This window comes from Dendrobates tinctorius, unplaced genomic scaffold, assembly GCF_039654945.1.
Source record: "Dendrobates tinctorius isolate UK_male_01 unplaced genomic scaffold, ASM3965494v1 ptg000201l, whole genome shotgun sequence".
NCBI classification, from domain to species: domain Eukaryota; kingdom Metazoa; phylum Chordata; class Amphibia; order Anura; family Dendrobatidae; genus Dendrobates; species Dendrobates tinctorius.
The window spans coordinates 17515885-17538096 of NW_027361868.1; the positions used below are offsets into that span (position 1 = coordinate 17515885).

At 43.2% G+C, this 22212-nt stretch overlaps 1 protein-coding gene across 1 annotated transcript in view; it reads right to left on the reverse strand.

Annotated features, from left to right (window-relative positions):
• Positions 1 to 22212, reverse strand: part of LOC141056974 (tRNA (32-2'-O)-methyltransferase regulator THADA-like) — a 541174-nt gene that overhangs the window by 92518 nt on the left and 426444 nt on the right. The window contains exons 13-15 of the mRNA XM_073553454.1: positions 20663 to 20735; positions 18983 to 19127; positions 4775 to 4906 (exon numbers count right to left, since the gene is read on the reverse strand). Of these exons, the coding sequence (XP_073409555.1) occupies positions 4775 to 4906; positions 18983 to 19127; positions 20663 to 20735 (350 nt within the window). The remainder of the gene's footprint in view (positions 1 to 4774; positions 4907 to 18982; positions 19128 to 20662; positions 20736 to 22212) is intronic.

Below are 22212 nucleotides of genomic sequence, written 5' to 3' on the forward strand. Positions count from 1 at the left end.
TGAACATGAACCAAGGAGATTAAACAGGATTCTACAGGTGAACAACTGGCTATGTTGATGGTGCCGTGAGTAACGTTTTGGGCTTCTTGACCATGGAGTGAATTACCTGTATGATGGGCTTCTTGCTAGAGGTGGGTTGCATCTTACAAAAACAGAAAAAAACATATTTGGTAGACGCCTCACTACATTCATCAGGAGAGCTTTAAACTAGAGCAATATGGAATGGGAAATATACAGCCAAGAAAAAATACGCAGCCAAGTAATTCTTTTGAGAACCCTGCTAATAGAACAAAAACAACAAATTCTGAATGAAAACAGAGGAGCAAAAAAAACCAAAAACTACAAACTAAAATGTAGAACGTTAACTGCAGCACTCTATAAGAACTTGCAGGAACCAGGTCATCATACCCACATGGATGCAGCATCCCAATCTCCAAGGAGCTTACTTGGATAAATTAATCATCAGTAGTATAGAAAGACAGCATCCAAACTTGAGTGAAGTAAGAAATCATCTTATTCTGCCAAATACAGTGCAATGTGTCCACAATATCAGTCTTTATGAACATTGAATGCTGTCTTTCTATTCAACTGATGAAAACAAACTAAAATGTGTGTATACAAATGCACAGAGCATAGGAAACAAACAAGGAAAATTGGAGCTGCTAATGCAGGAAGACAGATATGACATTGTAGGCATCACTGAAACTAGGTGACTACAACTTGAAGGCTACAACTTATTTATTAGAAACAGGATTAACAAGTAGGGAGGAGGTGTTGTATGTTAGGAAAACATATCTCCACAGAGATCCAAGCTTCATAGAATGGTAGCTCTGCAGAAACTGTTTTGGGAAGCATACAAGGAAAGAAGAACAGAAAGGGCACTATTGTAGGTGTTTGCTATAGGCCACCTGAACAGATTGAAGATATAGATAAACTTTTTTTTACAGCAGACGACTCTAATCAAAAAAGTATGACAGTGATCATGGGAGATTTTAACTATCAAGATATTTGTTGGTAACGTCTATCAGGCAAAATTAATGCGTCCAGAAAATTCTTATTTTCTGTTGCGACAACTTTATCTTTCAAACAGTAGAAGAATAAGAGGATCTGCAATCTTGGACCTAATTCTTACCAACAGGGAGGAAATGGTTGGGGACATAAGGGTGTCTGGCAATTTAGGAGGCAGAGATCATGCTATCCTCATATTATGGATTTAAAGAGGAGGAATACCAGCGAGGACTCAGACTTTAAGGTTGGACTTCAGAAAAGCAGATTTTAATGGACTCAGAAATAGGATAGGAAAGGTCCAATGGCTGGATGTTCTAAAGGACAAAAATGTCCAAAAACGATAGGAAAATTAAATTTTCACTGCACAATTGGCAACAATCCCGAAAAGAAGGAAGACCTGGAAGAATTTAAAGCGACCAGTATGGATGAACACAGAACTTAAACACTTGTTAAAAAGGAAAAAAGAAACATATATTAAATGGAAAGAGTGGGCATATCTAAATAAGAGTATAATGCTTTTGGCAGGGAATGCAGGGCAAGAGTTAGAGGAGCTAAAGCCAGTAATGAAGTGAGGCTGGGAAGTGAGACCAAAAGCAGTAAAATAGGATTCTGGGGGTATGTCAAAAGCAAAAGAAAAATCAAAGATGCTATAGGATTTTACAGGATGAAAAGCGTGAAGTAGTCAAAAATGATGTTGAGAAGGCCAAAGTTTTAAATTCCTATTTTGCATCTGTGTTCTCTAAGAAGGCAATTGTAACATTGACTGACCTCCATCGAAAGAATAAAATAATCCACAATATCTGTAAACACAGAGATGGTGAGGGAACACAGCTAATTTAAATCTCCTGGTCCAGATGAATTACATCCTAGGGTATTAAAAGCAGCTCAATTTGGTTTATCCTGGTAGGCAATGAAAATCCAGATAGAAGTATAATAATAAAGGATTTTTATTCCAGGTTTTTCAATCAATGCATTTCAAAGACATTCTAGACTTCTTCTTCAGGACACAAACCATACCTGGAAGAAGTCTGGAATGGCTTTGAAACGCTTTGACTATAAAACCTGGAATAAAAATCCTTTATTATTATACTTCCATATGGATATTCATTGCCTACCAGAAACGAGGCTGATCTACATTTGGCTCCTTTTTCCCCTCTTTCCTGGGTGGAGGACCCGTGGATCTGCGGCGGCTGTTTCAAGTGTGTTCGTGGTTGTGTGTCGCACAGCCTTATCGGGTCAGCATAATTTTATTTGATATAATTGTTGTTCTCAGATAGGACCCTATTTGCGCTTTTTTTTGCTCCTGGTCTCTACTTTATCCTAGGGTATTGAAAAAGTTAGCAGAGGAAATTGCAGAACCACCAGCCAGAATCTTTCAAAAATCCTGGAGAACAGGAGAAGTCCTAGAAAATTGAAGAAGGGCAAATGTCCCTATCTTCAAAAAAGGAAAGAAGTTAGAGCCAAGAATTTAGCCTTACTTCTATACCAAAAAAGATCTTTCAACAAATAAACAGCATGTAAGTACTTTGATAAGAATATAGTAATTAACCAGAGCCTGCATGGTTCCCTCTATGATGGAATCACTGACTGGGTGGATCAGGGAAATGCGGTAGATATAGTAAATCTCGACTTCAGCAAAGTATTTGACACAGTATCTCATACTATCCTTATTGAAAAAAATGACCAAGTATGGGATTGATAAGGCTAGGTTTAGGTGGATTCATAACTGGCTCAGTGATTGTACTCAAAGAGTGGTAGTATATAGTTGCACATCCCATTGTAAGGGTACCGTTACACTTAGCGATGCACCAGCGATCCCGACAATGATATGGATCGCTGGTGCATCGCTAAGTGGTCGCTAGTGAGCTGCCACACAGGCAGATCTCACCAGCGACATAGCAGGGGTCGGGGGTCGTTACTTACCTGTCAGACGAGGCGATCCTGACGTCCTCGCGTCGCTCATCGTCGCCACAGGAAGCCCAGCAGGAAGCGCCTGACGAGAAATGATCCAGGACGTTCTCGCGCGACCAGCGATGAGCAGCGGGGGAGCCGGTCAGAGGCAAGTATCAGACATAGCGATATCGCTAGCAATATCGCTGCTACGTCACAAAATCGGTGACGTTACAGCGATATTGCTAGCGAGATCGCTATGTGTAACGGGGGCTTAAGTGTATTTCAAGGAGGTACTACAAGGCTCTGTCCTGGCCCCAGTGTTGTTCAACACTTTTATAAATGATTTAGATACGAAAACTGAAGGTAAATTAATCAAATTTTCTGACAATGTATCTAGGAGGGAAAGCTAACACTAAAGACAGAGAAATGATTCATAAGGATCAAGATAAACTTGAACAATGGGCAGCGACTAATAGAATAGTATTTAACAGGGAGAAATGCAAGACTCTACATCTGAGCAAGAAAAAATGAAAATTACATCTACAGAATGGGAGGAATAGAATTAAGCAACAGCATGTGTGAAAAAGACTTGGGTATACTAATAGATCACAGACTGCACAAGATTCAACAGTGTGATACAGCAGCAAAAAAGGCAAACACAGTTCAGGATGTATTAAGAAAAGCATAGTGTCTAGATCACATGAAGTAATTCTTCCCCTCTACTCCTCATTGGTAAGGCCTCATCAGGAATGCTGTGTCCAGTTCTGGGCACCACATTTTAAAAAAGACATTGAAAAAGTGGAGCAAGTCCAGAGAAGAGCTACCAGAATGGTGAGTGGACTGCAAACTATGTCCTACGAGGAACGGTTAAAGGATCTGGGCATATTTATCTTGCAAAAAAGATGGCTATGAGAAAACTTAATAGCTGTCTATAAATATTTGAAGATATGTCACATTGTAGAGGGATCATCATTATTCTCATTTGCACATGCAAACATGAGAAGCAATGGATTCACATTGAAAGGGAGAAGATACAGATTAGAAAAAACTTTTTAACAGTAAGGGTGATCAATGAGTGGAAAAGGCTGCCACAAGAGTTGGTGAGTTCTCCTTCAATGGAAGTCTTAAAACAGAGGCTGGACAGACAAATGTCTGAGATGATTTACTGAATACAGCGCTGCATAGAGCAGGGGGTTGGACACAATGACCCTTGGGGTCTCGTCCAACTCTAAATACTATGATTTTCTTAGATACAAAGACAACCTTTTTTCCGATGAAGGAGAACCCCCTAAAAGAGGGGGCAGAATCCCCCAAAAATATTATTGACCAGCCATATTAACTATAAAAAACAGGTGAAATTTAAGAGTATCAGAAGGAAAATTATAGTGCAAGGCAGTGGGAGAGAACTCAAATTCTCCACATTGTCATCAAATAAAAAGTTTTACTAAGTTTATGATGCCCCATCTAAATTGTCAAAAGGTAGTTTTTCTTCCTAAAAAATAGAATGCAGACATATTTAAAACAAAATTATAAAGAGGGTCACAGCTGCTTTCCTGGACTTGAGAGAAATGCATCCAATGGGTGTCTCTTCTGTACCTTTTTTCTGCCTTGCTGGTTGCTGCCCCACGACATAAGATATAATGAGGATTGAGCAGAAACTAAATTTATTTTCATCAATCTTCAAGAAGCTATTAAGTTGACGTTCCACATAAGAAGAAACTCTCCCATGATAATCTCACCCTCGCAGGACTTTGCGTCCCCAAATAACCTACCACAGAGCTATGAACTGGACAAAGAAAAACGTATCATGTTCCATCTGTCATCAGTATACAAATGAACCATCTCAACTATAATTTACACATAATGGCTGTACCTGTTCCGGAAGAGTTATTTTTCTGAGTGTGATACACACAAATTATATCTGCAGCAACATCCCTGACCTCTGGATCTTCACACTGAAGTAGCCACAACACACACATCCATAGCTGTAATGTATCCAATAGACCTGTAAATATACAAGGGAACATTCTTACTAGAGTCAATGGATTCTGCACACATAAAATGGTTCAGAACAAACATATGATACCATGGTCGAAGCAACAGCAATCTTTCAGAGGATTCGGCGTTTCTACCCACATTGGAGCCTTCGTCACAGATTGCAGCAGATTGGGTGGTAAGAATAGTCCATCATACAGTCCTGTTTGCTATTAGAGTGATGGAAACTGCCGTGGAACCTGGCGGACCCTAATCAGTGGGATCTGTTAGGCGTTGGTGGTTCCATAGTGCAATGGATCAGGGAGACATTTTCAACAGAACGTGATCCTTTGAGATTGTGGAACCATAGTCTCCTTATAAAAGTACATGGAAGTACAAGTAATATTCCACCTTTTTCAGATGCCCAAACCATTGGGTCCATATGAAGATTTTGCACTACACCGGTCTGCAATTTTTTCAACCCTGTCTGTTCATCCCTGCCTTTGTGTCCACATATACTTTTTTTTTTATCCTTGTTCGTCTATGTCACGTATTTGGATTTTAGACTGAATTTGTTCTTCAGGCTCGTAACTAAACTTTCTGCATGCTTTTCTCATATGTAGCAGCTAATTTAATTGCCTTCAGAACGGTGGTGAGAACCCCTACCGATGGTTCAACAGACCCTCTAGAAGTGCCCAGCTCAGGAATCAAGAGCACAAAACTCCTGCCTGAGTGTGGGGTACAGAGGATTCATCAGAAAGTATAGGCTATACTTTCTATTGCATCCGTACTCCAGTTGTTAACTTCAGTGGTAATCGAGAATGACCATTACAGCTGTGTTGTCCCAGCTCTGTTCCCGCTTTAATCCTGGCCACCGCAGGCCCTGCAAACTATTACATGGGGAGAACATACAAGCTCCTTGCAGATGTTGTCCTTGGTGAGATTTGCGCCCAGGGCTGCAAAACTACAGTGTTAAACACGGAGCCACCATGCTGTCCCAAACAGCTGATTGTCAGGGGTGCTTGGAGTTGGACCATCACCAACTCATCGTTCATGGAGTCCTTAACAAGAAATCAGGCTACCTATGAAGCATCATGGAGGCAGATGTATTACTGCATAACTGGCCAAACCTTCAGTTCAGAAGTCTTGGAAAGTCAAAGAGATGTCTCCAATGGAAGTTGTGATGGAAACTCCTGTTAACTTTTTGATAAAAGGGAGGTAACAAATAGCCACATAGTTATATATGTTGAAAAAAGACAGGTCAATCAAGTTCAACATTCTCTATCTCTAGATTACCGTATTTTTCGGACTATAAGAAGCACTTTTTTCCTCCAAAAACGTGGAGGAAAATGGAGGGTGCATCTTATAGTCCGGATTTACCGGCTCTGGCTGTGAATGGGGAGGTGGGGGAGTGGCATCAGCGGAGCAGCGGATCACAGGAGGCTGGAGTCGGTGGCTGCAGCTAATTCCTGTTCCCGCTGCTAAAGAGAAATGAATATTCACTGCATTCCTTGCCCACAGACGTGGAGGACAATGAATATTAATTTCTCTTTAATAATAGTATCTTGGTATGACTGGCCCCCAACCCCGTCCTGGTATGCATGCCCCATCCTTATAATTACCCCCACCCTGGTATGCATGGCCCCATTAGAAAACATTAAAAAAACAAACCCTTCCTGCACTCCCTCGCAGTGTCCTGCTCAGGTGCCAGAAACTGCTTTATGCTTGTAAGCAGCATATGGCAGGAACGTCGCCGGGGCTGTGTGCATAGAGAGCAGTGAGTATTCATTGTTCTTCAGTAGCGCGCAGTGTCAGCCACCGGCTTCCTGCTGCTGCTGACTGTCACGTGTGCCGCTACTTAAGAGAAATGAATATTTTCATATAGGGATAGAAGTACAGTACGGTCATCATACTGTGCCCGTGGAGGGTACTGTGGAGGACTTCACTATGGGTGTATCATACTGTGGGGTTACTTTTGCTTGTATCATTCTTTATGATCTGCATTATTTTTTCTTTTTTGTGGCCATTATACTGTATGGAGCACTATATGGGGCCATTATACTGTAAGGAGCACTATATGGAGCCATTATACTGTATGGAGCATTATGCAGGGCCATTATACTGTATAGAGCACTATGAGGGGCCCATTATATGGTATGGAGCACTATGTGAGGCCATTATACTTTATGAAGCATTATGAGGCCATTAGACTGTATGTAGCACTATGTGAGACCGTTATATTGTATGGAGCCATATGTGGGGCTATTATACTGTATGGAATACTATGTGAGGCCACTCTACTCTATAGAGCACTAGGTGGTGCCATTATACTTTACGAAGCACTTTTTGTGATGGCCATTATACTGTATAGATGGCTGTGTAGGGCTTGAGGGTCATCATACCGTGGGCATGGAGGGTACTGTGGAGAGATTCACTGTGGGGGTATCATACTGTGTTTGGGGGCACTTTTGCTTGCATCATACTTTATTATCTGTATTATTCAAGGTTTTTTTTTCCTTTGTTAGCACATAGTGGGACCATTAAACTGTATAGAGCACTATATGGGGCCATCATATTGTATGGAGCACTATGTGTGGCCATTATACTGTATGGAGCACTTTGTGTGGCCATTAAAATGTATAGAGCACTATATGGGGCCATCATATTGTAAGGAGCACTATGTAGGGCCATTATACTGTATGGAGCACTATGTGTGGCCATTGTACTGTACAGAACCCAGTAAGTGGCCATTGTTCTGTATAGTCAATATGTGAGGTCATTCTACTGAGTGGAGCACTTTTTGTGGCCATTATACTGTATGGAGCACTATACTGAGCCATTATACTGTATGGAGCGCTATGTGGGGCATTTATACTGTATGGAGTAGTACTTTGTGAGGTTATTTTATTGTATGGAGCACTTTTTGTCACCATTATATTGCATGGAGCACTATGTGAGGCCATCCTACTGTATAGAGCACTTTTTGTCACCATTACACGGTATGGAACACTATGTGGGGCCATTATACTGTATGGCCATTGGGCCATATGCTTTTTACTGTTCTTACATAGCATACTATTCCAATATTTTATTAAAAAATCTATTCATTAAAATGTACTATGTACATGGGATAACCCACTTAAATTTGTTTCCACATGAAAAAGTTTATAGTTACATTTGATAAGGAAAAAAGTCCTCAACTGTAGACATTTTTTAAACAAATTTCAGTGTTGGCCTGCGACTTTGTCCAAGCTTTTTAATTTTGGCCCTCCGTGTATTTGACATCTCTGCTCTAAGCAGAAGTCTGCGTTATTACTGTGTAGTTTCTATCTCAGCCAAGTGTCTTGGGCAGTAGAGTTCTTTCTGAGCAGAGAGGCTTTGGAGTATTTACGGAGGACCTCAACCCTTGTAGTTGGCAGGCGGTTTACAGTGTTGCTCAGAGATGCTAGCCCTGGGAATAAGCATGGAGGAGAATGCTTTGATGTCGGTGTTGCCCAGGGGACTCGGAGCTCGCAGTGGAGCAATGTCGCTCCTTCTGGAGAAAAAAAAAAAATCAATTTTAAAATAAACTTTGTTTGTGTTTTCTGAGCTCCTTCATCTTTCCTGCCTGAAGTGTAATGTTCTCCCTTCCCTCCTCCACTGATGCGGCACGGGCATGTCAAGAAAAGAAAAGAATCGTTCCAAAAAAAAAATGTAAATGTGTACAAATACAAAGATCCCAAAACTCAAGCAATCGGTACTAAGCCATATAAATACGGGGTGGCGGCTGCAGGAAGCCAAGCGTATGGCTATTTGTATCTCTGAGAAATCTTTCCACATTAAAGCCCAGTGAAAAAAAAACCCAGGATGTTTTATGTGGATATGTCTCGAGTTTCTTTTTTTCCATTTTATATAGATTTTTAGCTATAAAAAGTAAAATTTTAAAGACAACTTTTGCAGGAGGGACAATAGTATATCGCCTGTAGAAAGGGTATGAGATCATAGAAGGTGTATGCACCATTCCAAAAAAATAAAACGGTATCAACTTGGCCAGGTCAGGATATGTGGTCATCCCCCTTGCCTGTCAATTCTTTATTTTACATTGAAGGGCGAGCAACTACATTTGGTTCACATCTTCGTCATAGTTTCTGTTCCCCGAGTTATAATGGGGTCTCATCGGAATTCTGACATGATATCCATAGTTTGGTTCTTGCACAGAGTGATATTGTTGCTGACAGACCAGTATTAACTGTGGAAGAACCTGGAAGCAAGTGTTTTATTCCAATACAGCGCCACCGCAGGAGAAATGAAGCATTACACAGTGTCCACTGTAATCAATAAGCTGTCCATGTAACGCATGATGGTGCCGGGTCCTCCAGAGCGAGAGATGCTCTATGTAGCAGTAACATGCAAGTTCTAAACTTTGAAAATAGTTTTAAGATCATGAAAAATAAATGATTGTGTATTGTGGCAAGTCATGTACCCAGGATACATTATTTTATTGCCTCTAAAGAAAAATATAGTTTTGGGGCCAAAAAAAAAAGATCTAGGTTACCCAAAAAGGGAGAAAACCGACATCACTAATGATCTTTCTGGAGAATAAGACCACAATTCATCAACGTGTTTATGCAAGAATTTTGCGACTTTAGATGCCAGTTTCTGGCAGAACATCCCAAAATGTGCGTACCTGGAACAAGTCGTGGCTACACCCACCTGGTCCAATTGATTTCTGGTGAGGCGCACTCCACTAATATGCTGCACCATATTCATTAAGTGGCGTGCGCCTCCTAATGAATCCGGCTCATCTTATTCCTTCACGCACCTTAAGACTGGTGTATGAAAGACTAGTTGTAATGAATCGATCCCAAGTATATCTGAAAGACTTTAAGAAACTTCATACACAGCCAATTTGCCGAGAAAAAAAAATTGCAGCAAATTTGCACCAGATCTTGGTAGATTTTGGTGCGAAATTCCCTATGAATTTTGACAAAAAAAAAAAAAAAAAAAATGGGCTTGAAATCTGCAATTGTGGAATTTGCAAACTGTCCAGGACCTGCGGGTGCTCAATTGACCCTCTGTGACATGGGTGGGAACACAACTGTACACTATATCTGATCGGGAACCCTGTTGCAGAATTTTCCATATCAAGGCTCTCGAACATCAGAGTAGAATTGATGGAAACCTGTGTAAACCTTCTTAAAGCAGTAATGAAGCCAGGAGGGGGCTTCTCTTGAACATTTAGTGAAATGAGGGATATAATCTCCGCTGATGCTGACAGCCGTTTTACAGCTAAGTGCTGTTAGAGTTAATGCTTTGTGCATCACTGCGATCCGTGCAAGTACGCGATGAAGGAGCGCGGCACAAACCAGCTGGAACATGGTGTGATGAATTTTCCAGGACTGTGCACACTACCTTGGGTCACCCAGTTGAAAGCAGCTGAAAATTTGCTTAGGTACACAAGGCTGATGTTGAAAGAGATTACCTGCCGCATTTGGAGTGTGGGTTTTTCATGAATCGGCAAATAGAAACAGAAAGGGCACCTGGCAAACTGAGTCAATAAAGTCAACTTCTGCAACGAACCGAAAAATACCGCTCATTACTTTGGAAACCGAAGCAACCTCCCTACATATTGATAAGAAGCAGTAAAAACTTTCGGATATGTAACCGCTGCCGGTACCTAGGGTAGGAATGATGTAAGTGATGGAGCCGGTGCATTGTACTGTGGTATACGTCTTCTCTGAACACAACCATACAATGTATGTAGAGATATGGTCGATATAAGGTTCACCAATGTTTTGATCACCTTGTGAGGTGGATCCATTAAGTTCCAGGTCGACACATTGGTAAAGTAGGCAGGGAGGCACGTAGAGGAGCGAGGACTTGGCACATTAAGGAAGCTCCGAACCAGTAGTGCAGGTGCAGTGGAGCAGAGTAGGAATGAATGCAGAATCAGAGCGTTGGAGCAGACCAAACACTGGACACTAGAGTCTTAACCCTAAAACCTAGGTGTGTGACTTAGTAGGCACAAAATAAGATTAGGGAGAAGCCACCACTGGGCCATGTCGAGCAACCTGCAAAACCTGATGCGCGGAGTACAACAGCGGGCAGCGTACCCAAGGGAAGGAAGCAGAGACTGAGATACCCAGGACAGGTGTGCAAAATACCCGTATTATAGTCCACATTTAGGTTTAGACGTTTGCTGGTCATTACAAAGACTGGCATTTTGTTTATTGGTGTAAATTATGACGTTCTCTTCCACTTTCTAGAAAGTTCTGACTTCAGTTTCCGTCCACTGTTTTGTTACTAAGTTGGAGGGAAAAAAAATAATGCATGGCCGGATATATATGGAAATGAAGCCTAAGCTTGTAATTTGGCACAAAAATTCTGCTTGTAATGAAGCCTAAGCTTGTAATTCTGCAATGTTATTTGCATTCACAATTTTTTTTTTTTTGCATGTTATTTTGTATAGTATTTTGACATTTTGCCTATTGAACTGTAAGGAGATGGACATACAGCCCACGTCCCCCCCTTGAAGAATAAGTGTATTGTAGTATTGTGTAATGTGAACTGTGACATGTTTTATTAGTGTTGTTATTGCGTGTTGCCCGACAGTAGGGAAAGTTAGAGTTAATGAATGGGACTAGCCCAGAGTGTGAGGAACTAAGGTGAAGTGACAGAGACAGCTTCCTGTCAGGACGTCAGATGGGGCCCAGTGTGCATCTGACGTAGGCCTAAGGTCTAGACAATAAGAAGAGCCGTGTGGAGTGGGTGCCCTGAAGTGAGGTTTGACCGAGGTGGTTAGCATGAACTGGAGCAAAAAGAAAAGGAAAACCGACAGGAGGACAGAGTGCTCAGACAGAGATGGGAGAGGATGCCTAGCACTACGTCCCATGGTTTAAACCTCAGAGATGTAACGTGCCAAACAGGACAAAGTACGAGAGATGAAGGGAGCGCGCCAGGCGGGAGTTCCAAAGCCTCAATGACAGAGAAGTTAAGTACCGGCCATACTGGCAACATAGCTCCCTTAAGGGGAAAGAAGATTCGGAACCGCGGGTTGAGAATAGGACTCTTGCTAACTGGACTGTACTGAGCTGGGAAGCGGTGAAGGAAGGCGAAACAGTGAAAATAGAAAACAAACGAGTAACGGGAAAGGATTTGGAACTGTGTGTGAAAAATGCTCCGTATTGTAAAGGAAACGTTCATAAAGTTGTGTACTCGCTACCTACTGTATATAATCCCCAACAAGTTATAGTTTATTAAAAGGTTTATTTTTGACCGGTGGCCTCTCTCATTGAACTGTTCAACATCCTGACCAACCAAGTCATCGGTAAAGGGCCTGTCACACTAAGCGATATTACTAGCAATATCGCTATAAAGTCACTGGTTTTGTGACACAGCAGCGATATTGCTAGCGATATCGCTATGTCTGATACTTACCTCCGACCGGCTCCCCTGCTGATTATCGCTGATCGGGCGAGAACGTCCTGGACCATTTCTCGTCGTCAGCTTCCTGCTGGGCTTCCTGTGGCGCCGACGAGCGACGCGTGGACGCGGGCGGGAGGACGTCAGGATCTCCTCGTCTGACAGGTAAGGAGCGACCCCCGACCCCTGCTATGTCGCTGGTGAGATCTTCCTGTGTGGCAGCTCACTAGCGACCACTTAGCGCGATCCTGAACGCGTCATATCGCTGGTCGGGATCGCTGGTGCATCGCTAAGTGTGACAGTACCTTAACATGGCCGGAAAGAGTGTATCTCCCTCACAGCACAAGTCCACCCAGCCAGGAGGCCCACCTTCATGTAACGTGTCATGGCATAAGAGATGGATACCTCGTCTACGGCTACCTCCCCGAGTCATGTTACATAACCCCAAACTAATCTATCCTATACAATTCAAGAACATATTGTGACACCACTAACACCACACCGATCTGGTGGAAGATACCGCAATGATCAAGAAGCCCACAGGGCTACATTAGCATATCTTTAATAGATTCAAAAATCAAGCCCATGGGAGGTCTCGTAGGAAAGGTTCAACACCTCTTCCTGGGGACTTAAGATATCAGTGGTAGAAATGTGGGCAATTGTAACTTAACGAAAGTCTGACCTTATATATTATATGGTCTGCATATAGATATAATCTTTAAGGTTCAGTAAAATTGTATATACAGTGATTTTCTGATTTTTTTTACTGACCCAAGTTATAGCCTATATTATACTCTAGAGCTGCATGCACAATTCTGCATAAAAAAAAGGCTAAAACGTTGCAGACAGACGCATCCCATGACAATTTTCCTACTTCAGATTGGTAACATACTTAGATTGCAAATCGGGAGAGCAAGCCATGTTAAGGCACTGCACCAGCAACGACTAGAGAACCACTTTTGCTCTAGAGCTTGAAGAAACGTGAATGCAGCTCTTGAGTACAATAATACATGTTGTCACTCAGAAACAAAAAAGTACAAAGCACTTAAGTCAATATTATGCTGAAACAGTATGATCTTTAGGTAGCAATCCCTTCATAGATGGCTGTAGATGTGCTATACTGTATGTAGAGCAACCACTAAAGTATCCTGCATATTTAGGTCTTATTCCTTTCCTCAATTTTTTTTCTGCATATTTTCTCTCCAGCCCCAAAGCTAAAGTCCTTCTTGGTCAAAGCAAGAGCGACTGCCAGCACTGTGAGGTGTCAGGTTATACTTCCCATTATTCCCCATGGAAAGAGAAGTAAAGAACACTCAGCAATGCAAGACATTAGGAAGATTGAGCTGCAGCGTCAAAAAACTGTTTTACTTCAATCCAGTGTTGGATTCACAGCCACATAGTTCAGTACTGCTGTATAATGCCTTCCATGCTGCTGCTCCTTCTGTCAGTGTGCTACAAAGAAAGACATGCAAGAATTTCTCACATTTCTGTACGGTCTGTATATGAGACATCATAGCAGCTAGTCTCCTTCCACTAGGCTCAGAGAAAAAAAAATTAAACAGTGAGCAGAAGGGAAAACTGGTGGAAAATGCTGATACAAGTCATATAATGGCTAGAAAAAGTGTAATCCCTCATGTACACACGTCAGCTTATCTTTATTCAATTCTATAACTGAAACGACAGGTACTGCCGTTTCAGCCCGCTCCTCCCCGCCTTATATTTACTATTTTCCACCAAATGGATTTTATGGTGACTGGGGAGGCTTCTCAACGTTAAAGAAGGGTTTGACTACAATCTGCTGCAAGGTGAGGAAGAATCTATTTCCCCTTAATAGGATTTATTACATAGTGTCCTATACTCACATGTACTATTAATGTAGGCAAAATATGTATATATTGGAAAGTCTATGGTGAGCTCTGGTGACTATTTGGATACATCGTGCTAGACCATACTCCATGAACTGTACACAGGTGTCAGAACATTTCTTTACTTTTCTTTGTACATTTGGTCAAGTGTGTATATTGCCTGGCGCCATTTAGATAAGCCAATCTTCTGGTTAGATCAATGCAATGGTTTTGTCTACTGAGAAAAACAACTTTTACTATGTCTACTATGTGTTTGTGTCTGTACATGTACATAGACAAACATATAGCTATATCCACACATGCAAATATAAAACAACTTTATGTCCGTGGATACGAGCGGTTAGCTTGACCGAACATATATGTACTGACAATGGGGACAGGAGAATAAGCCGCAAGACACCTGTGTGAGAGGATTATGTCAAAGGATCGGACACCTTGCGATCCAACACAAAGGATCGGACAACTTGCGATCCAACGCAAAGGATCGGACAACTTGCGATCCAACGCAAAGGATCGGACAACTTGCGATCCAACGCAAAGGATCGGACAACTTGCGATCCAACGCAAAGGATCGGACAACTTGCGATCCAACGCAAAGGATCGGACAACTTGCGATCCAACGCAAAGGATCGGACAACTTGCGATCCAACGCAAAGGATCGGACAACTTGCGATCCAACGCAAAGGATCGGACAACTTGCGATCCAACGCAAAGGATCGGACAACTTGCGATCCAACGCAAAGGATCGGACAACTTGCGATCCAACGCAAAGGATCGGACACATTGAGATCCAACGCAAAGGATCGGACACATTGAGATCCAACACAAAGGATCGGACAACTTGGATCCAACACAATGGATCGGACACCTTGAGATCCAACAGAAAGGATCGGACACCTTGAGATGCAACATGACTGGATTTGCCATTGCCACCACCCCATAAACATAACATAGTTGGACGACTGGATAAAATTCTTTATGTGTTCTGGAAAATTTGGTTTGTGCACTGACTCTATACAGTCTTCTCCTTTTGGTCCATTGAAAGACCCACCACAAGTTCTATGCTAGATACTGGATTATCACACGGCAGAATAAAATAACTTTGCTCTAAGAAGCCATATTCACCTCATCAATCCATTACAGCTCCTATCCTGATGTTCACCAGATCCCCATTGGTTTCTATTTCTGAATTCTGTCTATTCATGTAAGCAGCGGAAATAAAACAAGAGCAAAAAAATTTGCCACCTTAGGCCTAGTGACGGGTCTCCTTTGAGCCCCTTTGACCTTGTGAAAACCCATATGGGCACTGTGGACAATTATTGCCATTACTATTCCGTCATTCCTATAATCAAACATAAAAATACAAAATTGTAAGTGAGATAATTTAGGAAACCGAGCTCTGTCCATAAGTGTCCAACCCAAAACCCTACAACTTCCAGCATGCTCTGACAGAGTTATAGTTTGGAGACTGGAAATTGCGGCATACATTTAATGGGCAGGTATAAGAGGGGATGTCACAAGTGATTGTCACCTGTATTATAGGACGTGATAACCACAGTGATGACTAAAATGAGGATGAAAAGCAATGTAAGTTTTCCAGACAGACAAACCTCCCGCCTGAGAGCGAGACATCGGCACATAATGCCAAGACTATGGGGTCCGTGTTATGCTTCGCTCAGTGAGGGCTTACCGTCATTTCTAGGAATCTCATGTTTGACATTCTCTAATCAGGCAGGATCAATTAAAACTAATAACTTTGGAGAAGGAAGCGTTGGCAGCTACCCAGTGGCTGCAGCAATTACAGGTCAGAACGTCATTTGCTGTTCGCTACTTACCTCGTTGTGACTTAATCAAATACCAGAACCACCAGGACTCATTACTGGTCATTCCTCGCCCCCCGTTCTCATGCATTCTTGTCTAGGCATTCTATTCACAAATATGGTATAATCCAAGACTTGGGACAAAATAAGATTTCTCCTTGCGGAGAATGACATGCTAAGCATGTCGAGATGAGGAGACTTAAAGCCGCAATGCTCCTCTGGGAAATATGCAAATTATCCAAATTGTCTCTTCAGAGAAGAAGAGGACTAGAACTCTAGTGCCACCTATTGGAAGGAGCAATCCTAAAAGTCAATGTCGACCCTTTAACGAGACTTGTTACATGACAGGATAAAAGCCAAGCCAGAATCTCAATTTGCAGACACTGTGTTTCGGGGTACTGCCCCTCGTCAGTACAAAGTGTGAGATCTGGTTTGGCTGTGAGAGAGGCGTCTGACCGATATCCAAGAAGTATCATTTCTCCTTGCGGAGAATGACATGCGTAGCATTAGCTGTAGGACTCTAGACATCTTATCTTATTAGATATCTAATATATAAAGCTCAAGTGTGTGTATGTATGTGTGTATGTCCGGGATTGGCATCCGCACCGTCGCAGCTACAGCCACAAAATTTGGCACAGTCACACGTCTGGACCCCAAGAGTGTCCTAGGCTATGTTGTGAGGCGAAATTTTAACCCCGCGCATTCCAATTCACCAAACAATTTTGCCCCTATCTACATAATGGGGAAAAGGTGTGTGTATCAAGCCCCGCCCCTCATTATGATGTCATAATGGTTGCCATGCCGACACTGATATCATCATAGGTTGCAAGCCCCGCCGCTCATTATGATGTCATAATGGTTGACTATGGGATGGAGGATGTGTGATGGGTATATGGGCACTGGACTATGGGATGGAGGATATGTATGATGGGTACATGGGCACGGGACTATGGGATGGAGGATATGTATGATGGGTATATGGGCACGGGACTATGGGATGGAGGATAATTATAATTTGCTATAACTAATCACAGTTAGTTACTATGTCCGGGCAGCGCTGGGCTCTTCAGCTAGTATCTAATATATAAAGCTCAATGTGTGTATGTGTGTGTGTATGTATGTATGTCCAGGATAGGCATCCGCACCGTCACAGCTACAGCCACAAATTTTGGCACAGTCACACGTCTGGACCCAGAGAGTGTCCTAAGCTATGTTGTGAGGCGAAATTTTAACCCTGCGCATTCCAATTCACCAAACAATTTTGCCCCGATCTACATACTGGGGAAAAAGTGTGTGCGCATCAAGCCCCGCCCTTCATTATGATGTCACAATCGTTGCCATGGCGACGCTGATTCATCATAGGTTGCAATGGGGACGTTTATGTCATAACGGTTGCCATGGTGATGATGATGTCATAATGGGTATATGGGCACGGGACTATGGGATGGAGGATGTGTGATGAGTATATGGGCATTGGACAATGGGATGGAGGATATGTATGACGGGTATATGGGCACGGGACTATGGGATGGCGGATATGTATGATGGGTATATGGGCACGGGACTATGGGATGGTGGATATGTATGATTGGTATATGGGCACTCGACTATGGGATGGCGAATATGTATGATGGGTATATGGGCATGGGACTATGGGATGGAGGATGCGTGATGGGTATATGGGCATGGGACTATGGGATGGAGGATGTGTGATGGGTATATGGGCACTCGACTATGGGATGCAGGATATGTATGATGGGTATATGGGCACGAGCCTATGGGATCGTGGATATGTATGATGGGTATATGGGCACGGGACTATGGGATGGAGGATAATTATAATTTGCTATAACTAATCACAGTTAGTTACTATGCCCGGGCAGCGCCGGGCTCTTCAGCTAGTATTTAATGAAGAAGGCCACTGAACCGAACTGGCCACAATGTAATACAGGCTGGGCAGTGGCTTTACCTGAAAAAAACAGTTGTTTGAAGCAGTGGGACCTGGGAGATTCACTTGATTACCTCGGGGGCTGGATTCTGAGAGGGGGCTTCTCTTTATAATAGACATTAGATCCAATGTTCGGTGGATGCCACCACCACCCGGCAGGAATAACAGCACTGCGTGCAGTAACCATAACTCATGAAACCTGAATGAATGTGCAACAGAGCTTAACAAAGCAAACAGAAGAAAAGCTGCTAGAAACATCACTGCACTTTTCTTACAGGTTTCATAATCTCTATGCGTGACCGCTGGGCTACATCATCATGGACCAAAGAGCAGTTCTCTAATGGGGATATAGACAATCAAAAAAGTAAGATAGGTTAGGGTTGGGGTCCAAACTCCTGAAGCCAAAATTTCTTCTCTTGAAACAACGAGCAGTAGGAAACAAAGGCAACTCTTGCTGGGAATATAACATAAACCCTCATTTTTGGCAATGGTGGTCAAGAACGTAATATGTGTCAAATCAAATACTTGACCCAAAACATGCTCTCTAGTTGAAGTAGTTGAACGCGTGAATTAAACAATATACTTAACGTCTAAAGTGGTTTGCCACTTTTTGACCAGTCTTCTGGAGCACTAAAAAAAACCCAAACTTTGAGCGCTACTAACCCTCCACAGGTCCCGCACCGAGCCTCTGACGCTGCTCTGGTCCATGTTGTTTGGCTGCAGTGGTGACATCACATTGACAGTGCTGCAATCATCACTAAGCTCAGCAGCTCTGCGTATGTAGACTACACTGGCTGCTGAAATCACCGATTGACCAAAGCTGCAGCAGAGACGCCACGCTGGTCCCATGGAGGGTAAGTAAATCTCAAATTTTTTTTTTATACCTATCTGAGCCTGTGTGTAAAAGATTGGCGAGAGCGGATAAACCCTTTCGTAAAGCCTTGTGTTCAATATAAAGGGAACAGCTGACAGCCTTCCTTTTTTGGCAAGCTGTAGATAACGATGGATCGATCTGTACATTCCTTTCCTGGACGGGTAGTAGGGTTTGGCAAAGAACTGCACTGGAGTCTTACCGAGCACCAGCTGTGGACGGGTCAGGAAATAGGGAGCAATATCAGTAAGGATCTGAGCAGCTGCCAACTTCACTTCAGTCTGGAGTTCATCTCCACAGCAGCGAACCACAAGTGCAACCCAGTCCTTCAACTCTGACTCAATGGCCTAAAAAAAAAAAAAACACAGAAAATCAGCCTGAGATCCTCCAGATGTTCCCGACAACGATTAATCAAACTCACGGTCAACAAAAGCAGTGTCTCATGAATTATCTGCGGCAGAAGATACGGGTTTTACTGGGTGATGTCAAGAAAACGTCACTTATAAGAGCTGCGGTGATTGATCGCCATTACGTTTATCTTACAAAAATAATAACATATGGACAACTCTCCGCACCGCTCTACAGCGCACCGCTCTACAGCGCACCGCTCTACAGCGCACCGCTCTACAGCGCACCGCTCCACAGCGCGGATTTCATTCTGACCAATATTATTTTATTTTCACGGACACAGATAATATGTTCCTGCATTTAATCACACGAATCACTACTGCTTATGTGAAGGTCCACCCGCCAACACAGTTTATTATAAAGTCGGTTCACAATTCGGTGCCAGATAACTTTTTATGCGTTCGGGATGGAGATTTGTAAAAAAAAAAAATTCTTGCAGCCTCCACTAGTATACAATAATAAAGCCGTATACACCATACTTCTAGAAATTCTCTACTGGGACTATCAGAAATTTTTGATGTATAAAAATACACTTTTTATTTTGTGGCTAGCCCCTTTCTCCCTCCATAACACTTGTATGTGGACATTTGGGGATTACAGGAGCTATTAAAGGGTGGAGACGAATGGAAGACAAGGGGATGGGGAGATGCACTGGTCTACTTGGCCAAATCAAGGGGGCCCTCGGCCACACCAAGGGGGCCCATCGGCCACACCAAGGGGGCCCATCGGCCACACCAAGGGGGCCCATCGGCCACACCAAGGGGGCCATCGGCCACACCAAGGGTGCCTTGGGCCACACCAAGGGGGCCCTCGGCCAAATCAAGGGTGCCCTCGGCCACACCAAGGGTGTGCTCTGCCACATCAAGGGTGCCTTGGGCCACACCAAGGGTGCACTCTGCCACCCCAAGGGGGCCCTCGGCCAGACCAAAGGGGCCCTCGGCCAGACCAAGGGTGCCCTCGGCCACACTAAGGGTGCCCTCGGCAACACTAAGGGTGTGCTCAGTCACACCAAAGGTGCCATTGCCTTGATAGAACAGCCATTCTTTCAGGCACATTTGGAGACATCAGGACGGTGTCCCCTATTTTCAAGAGCCTCCCGGATGTCCCAGGAAATTTGGCAATAATAACTGACAGCTTTCCATCTTTACATAGGAGAAAGGGAGTCATGTCTCTGACATGGGTGCACCACCATGACTACTTGCTAACATGGTGCTATGGGACGGAGCACTTCTTGAACCGCACTCCACATGCGTTCTATGCTGCATACACCTTCATTACTTGTAAGCCACTCTCCCCCACTTTCCCCATTTATAAAAGTGCTTTCTAATTTCATTTCTTCCCCATTTCACGCTGGAACATAAAATATGTCTCCTTGTGTTTTGCGGTAAACATTTCTTATAATATTTCATTCATATAACCCGGAGTGGAAAATGAGCGCACACTGCCGTACAGAGATGCTTAGTCACCACCTTACCTCCTGGGCCTTGCTTGCAAGACTGACGACCAACTTAGACGAGAGCTTTAAGGCTGAGCTCTGGATTTCCACACTGGAAAAAGAAAAAAAAGGAAAATATTTAAAGGGGAAAAATGCAAATGTTCCAGTAGTTGTACATCTGAAAACATATGTTCAGCCATGGCGGGTGGTAAATATTGAAGGAACCTCCTCACTGGCTGAACACATTCATACATTGTGAACTGCAGCCGGCGTGAAACTCTAGCCACATGTCATCCGCAATGTATGTGCAGCACCTGAATACACATGCGTGGAAGACAACAGTTGTTTTCCTGTGTCTGGACAGCCACCGGCCTCACAGATTTCATGAATATGGCGCCCGCCTCGGGCTCTGCCCATGACCCATGGTATGCAGGAGACAATTAGGTAAAGATCCCGTTTTGACAACAGGATGGAAGGAAAGCGGCCAAAGTAAAGAATACTGTCATAGTCAATGAGCAGCTGCCATCTGACCAAAGCAATGTTCCCTGCAGTAACACACCACTGACCGTGGCAAGCTGCGGTCTGCTTCACGTGTCTTGTCCAGAACTAATTAAATGTGTGTAAGAAATTCCAGTGAGGTAAGAGGAAATACGAAGAAAGAGACATGTCTGCCATTGTAATGTGGACCTTCAGGTTTAGATTTCAACAGGACGGAATTAAGGGAGACTGGACGTGAAATCCTGGCACCTGCTGCTTCTGTTACGTGCGGAGCTCTCGAAACGAATAAAATGCTCTGCAAACAGAAACACGAGTTTATTTTTTGTCTCCTGCTCTGTCTGGACACAATCCAGACGTTGTTTAGTATAGAAACGTGAATTATGGCAAATTAAAAGTCGAGGAAAACCTTCGCATGTAGCGGATTTTATGCATCATAATGGCAGCGTTTTTGCATCAAAACTTCCATTTCGGATTTTGTTGAGTATTTCAGCTAATGTATTGCAAAGAGTGAAGTCCATAATGACCTCCGCGCGAGGAATTGACATGCTGCAGATTTTAAAATCGGCACCACTTTTTTAATTTATGAGCGAAAAATGTATGTAATGTATAGAGGAGATTTTTGGAGCCTCGCTTACTTAGCTGGCACTGTTATTACACTGCGAATTTACCTTGAAAGCAAATCCGGGCAGAAAACTTGCACCGAACACTCACAGTGTGCATTAGAGATGGTAGTAATAGATTTGCAAGACCCCGTCCAGATGTCAGGTAAGTAGCTTGCGGCAGCCAGACGGGAACACTGTGGACCGCCTCCTACCAGACAGCACAGGCTCCTCTTTTGATTGGTTAACCGTCCTGGCGTGACATCTTTGTGGCCGGCTAATCAAGAGGAGCAGAACATGTCGGCATGTAAGAGGCGATTCTAAGGGCTTCAATCTGATGGCCACAGGTTACTTACCTGGCTATCCGAGCATGCTCGGGTGCTAACCGAGTATATTCGGGGTGCTCGAAAAATATGTTCTGGTCCCCACTGCTGCATGTCTCACAGCTGTTTGACAGCCACAACACATGCATGGATTGCCCAACAAACAGGT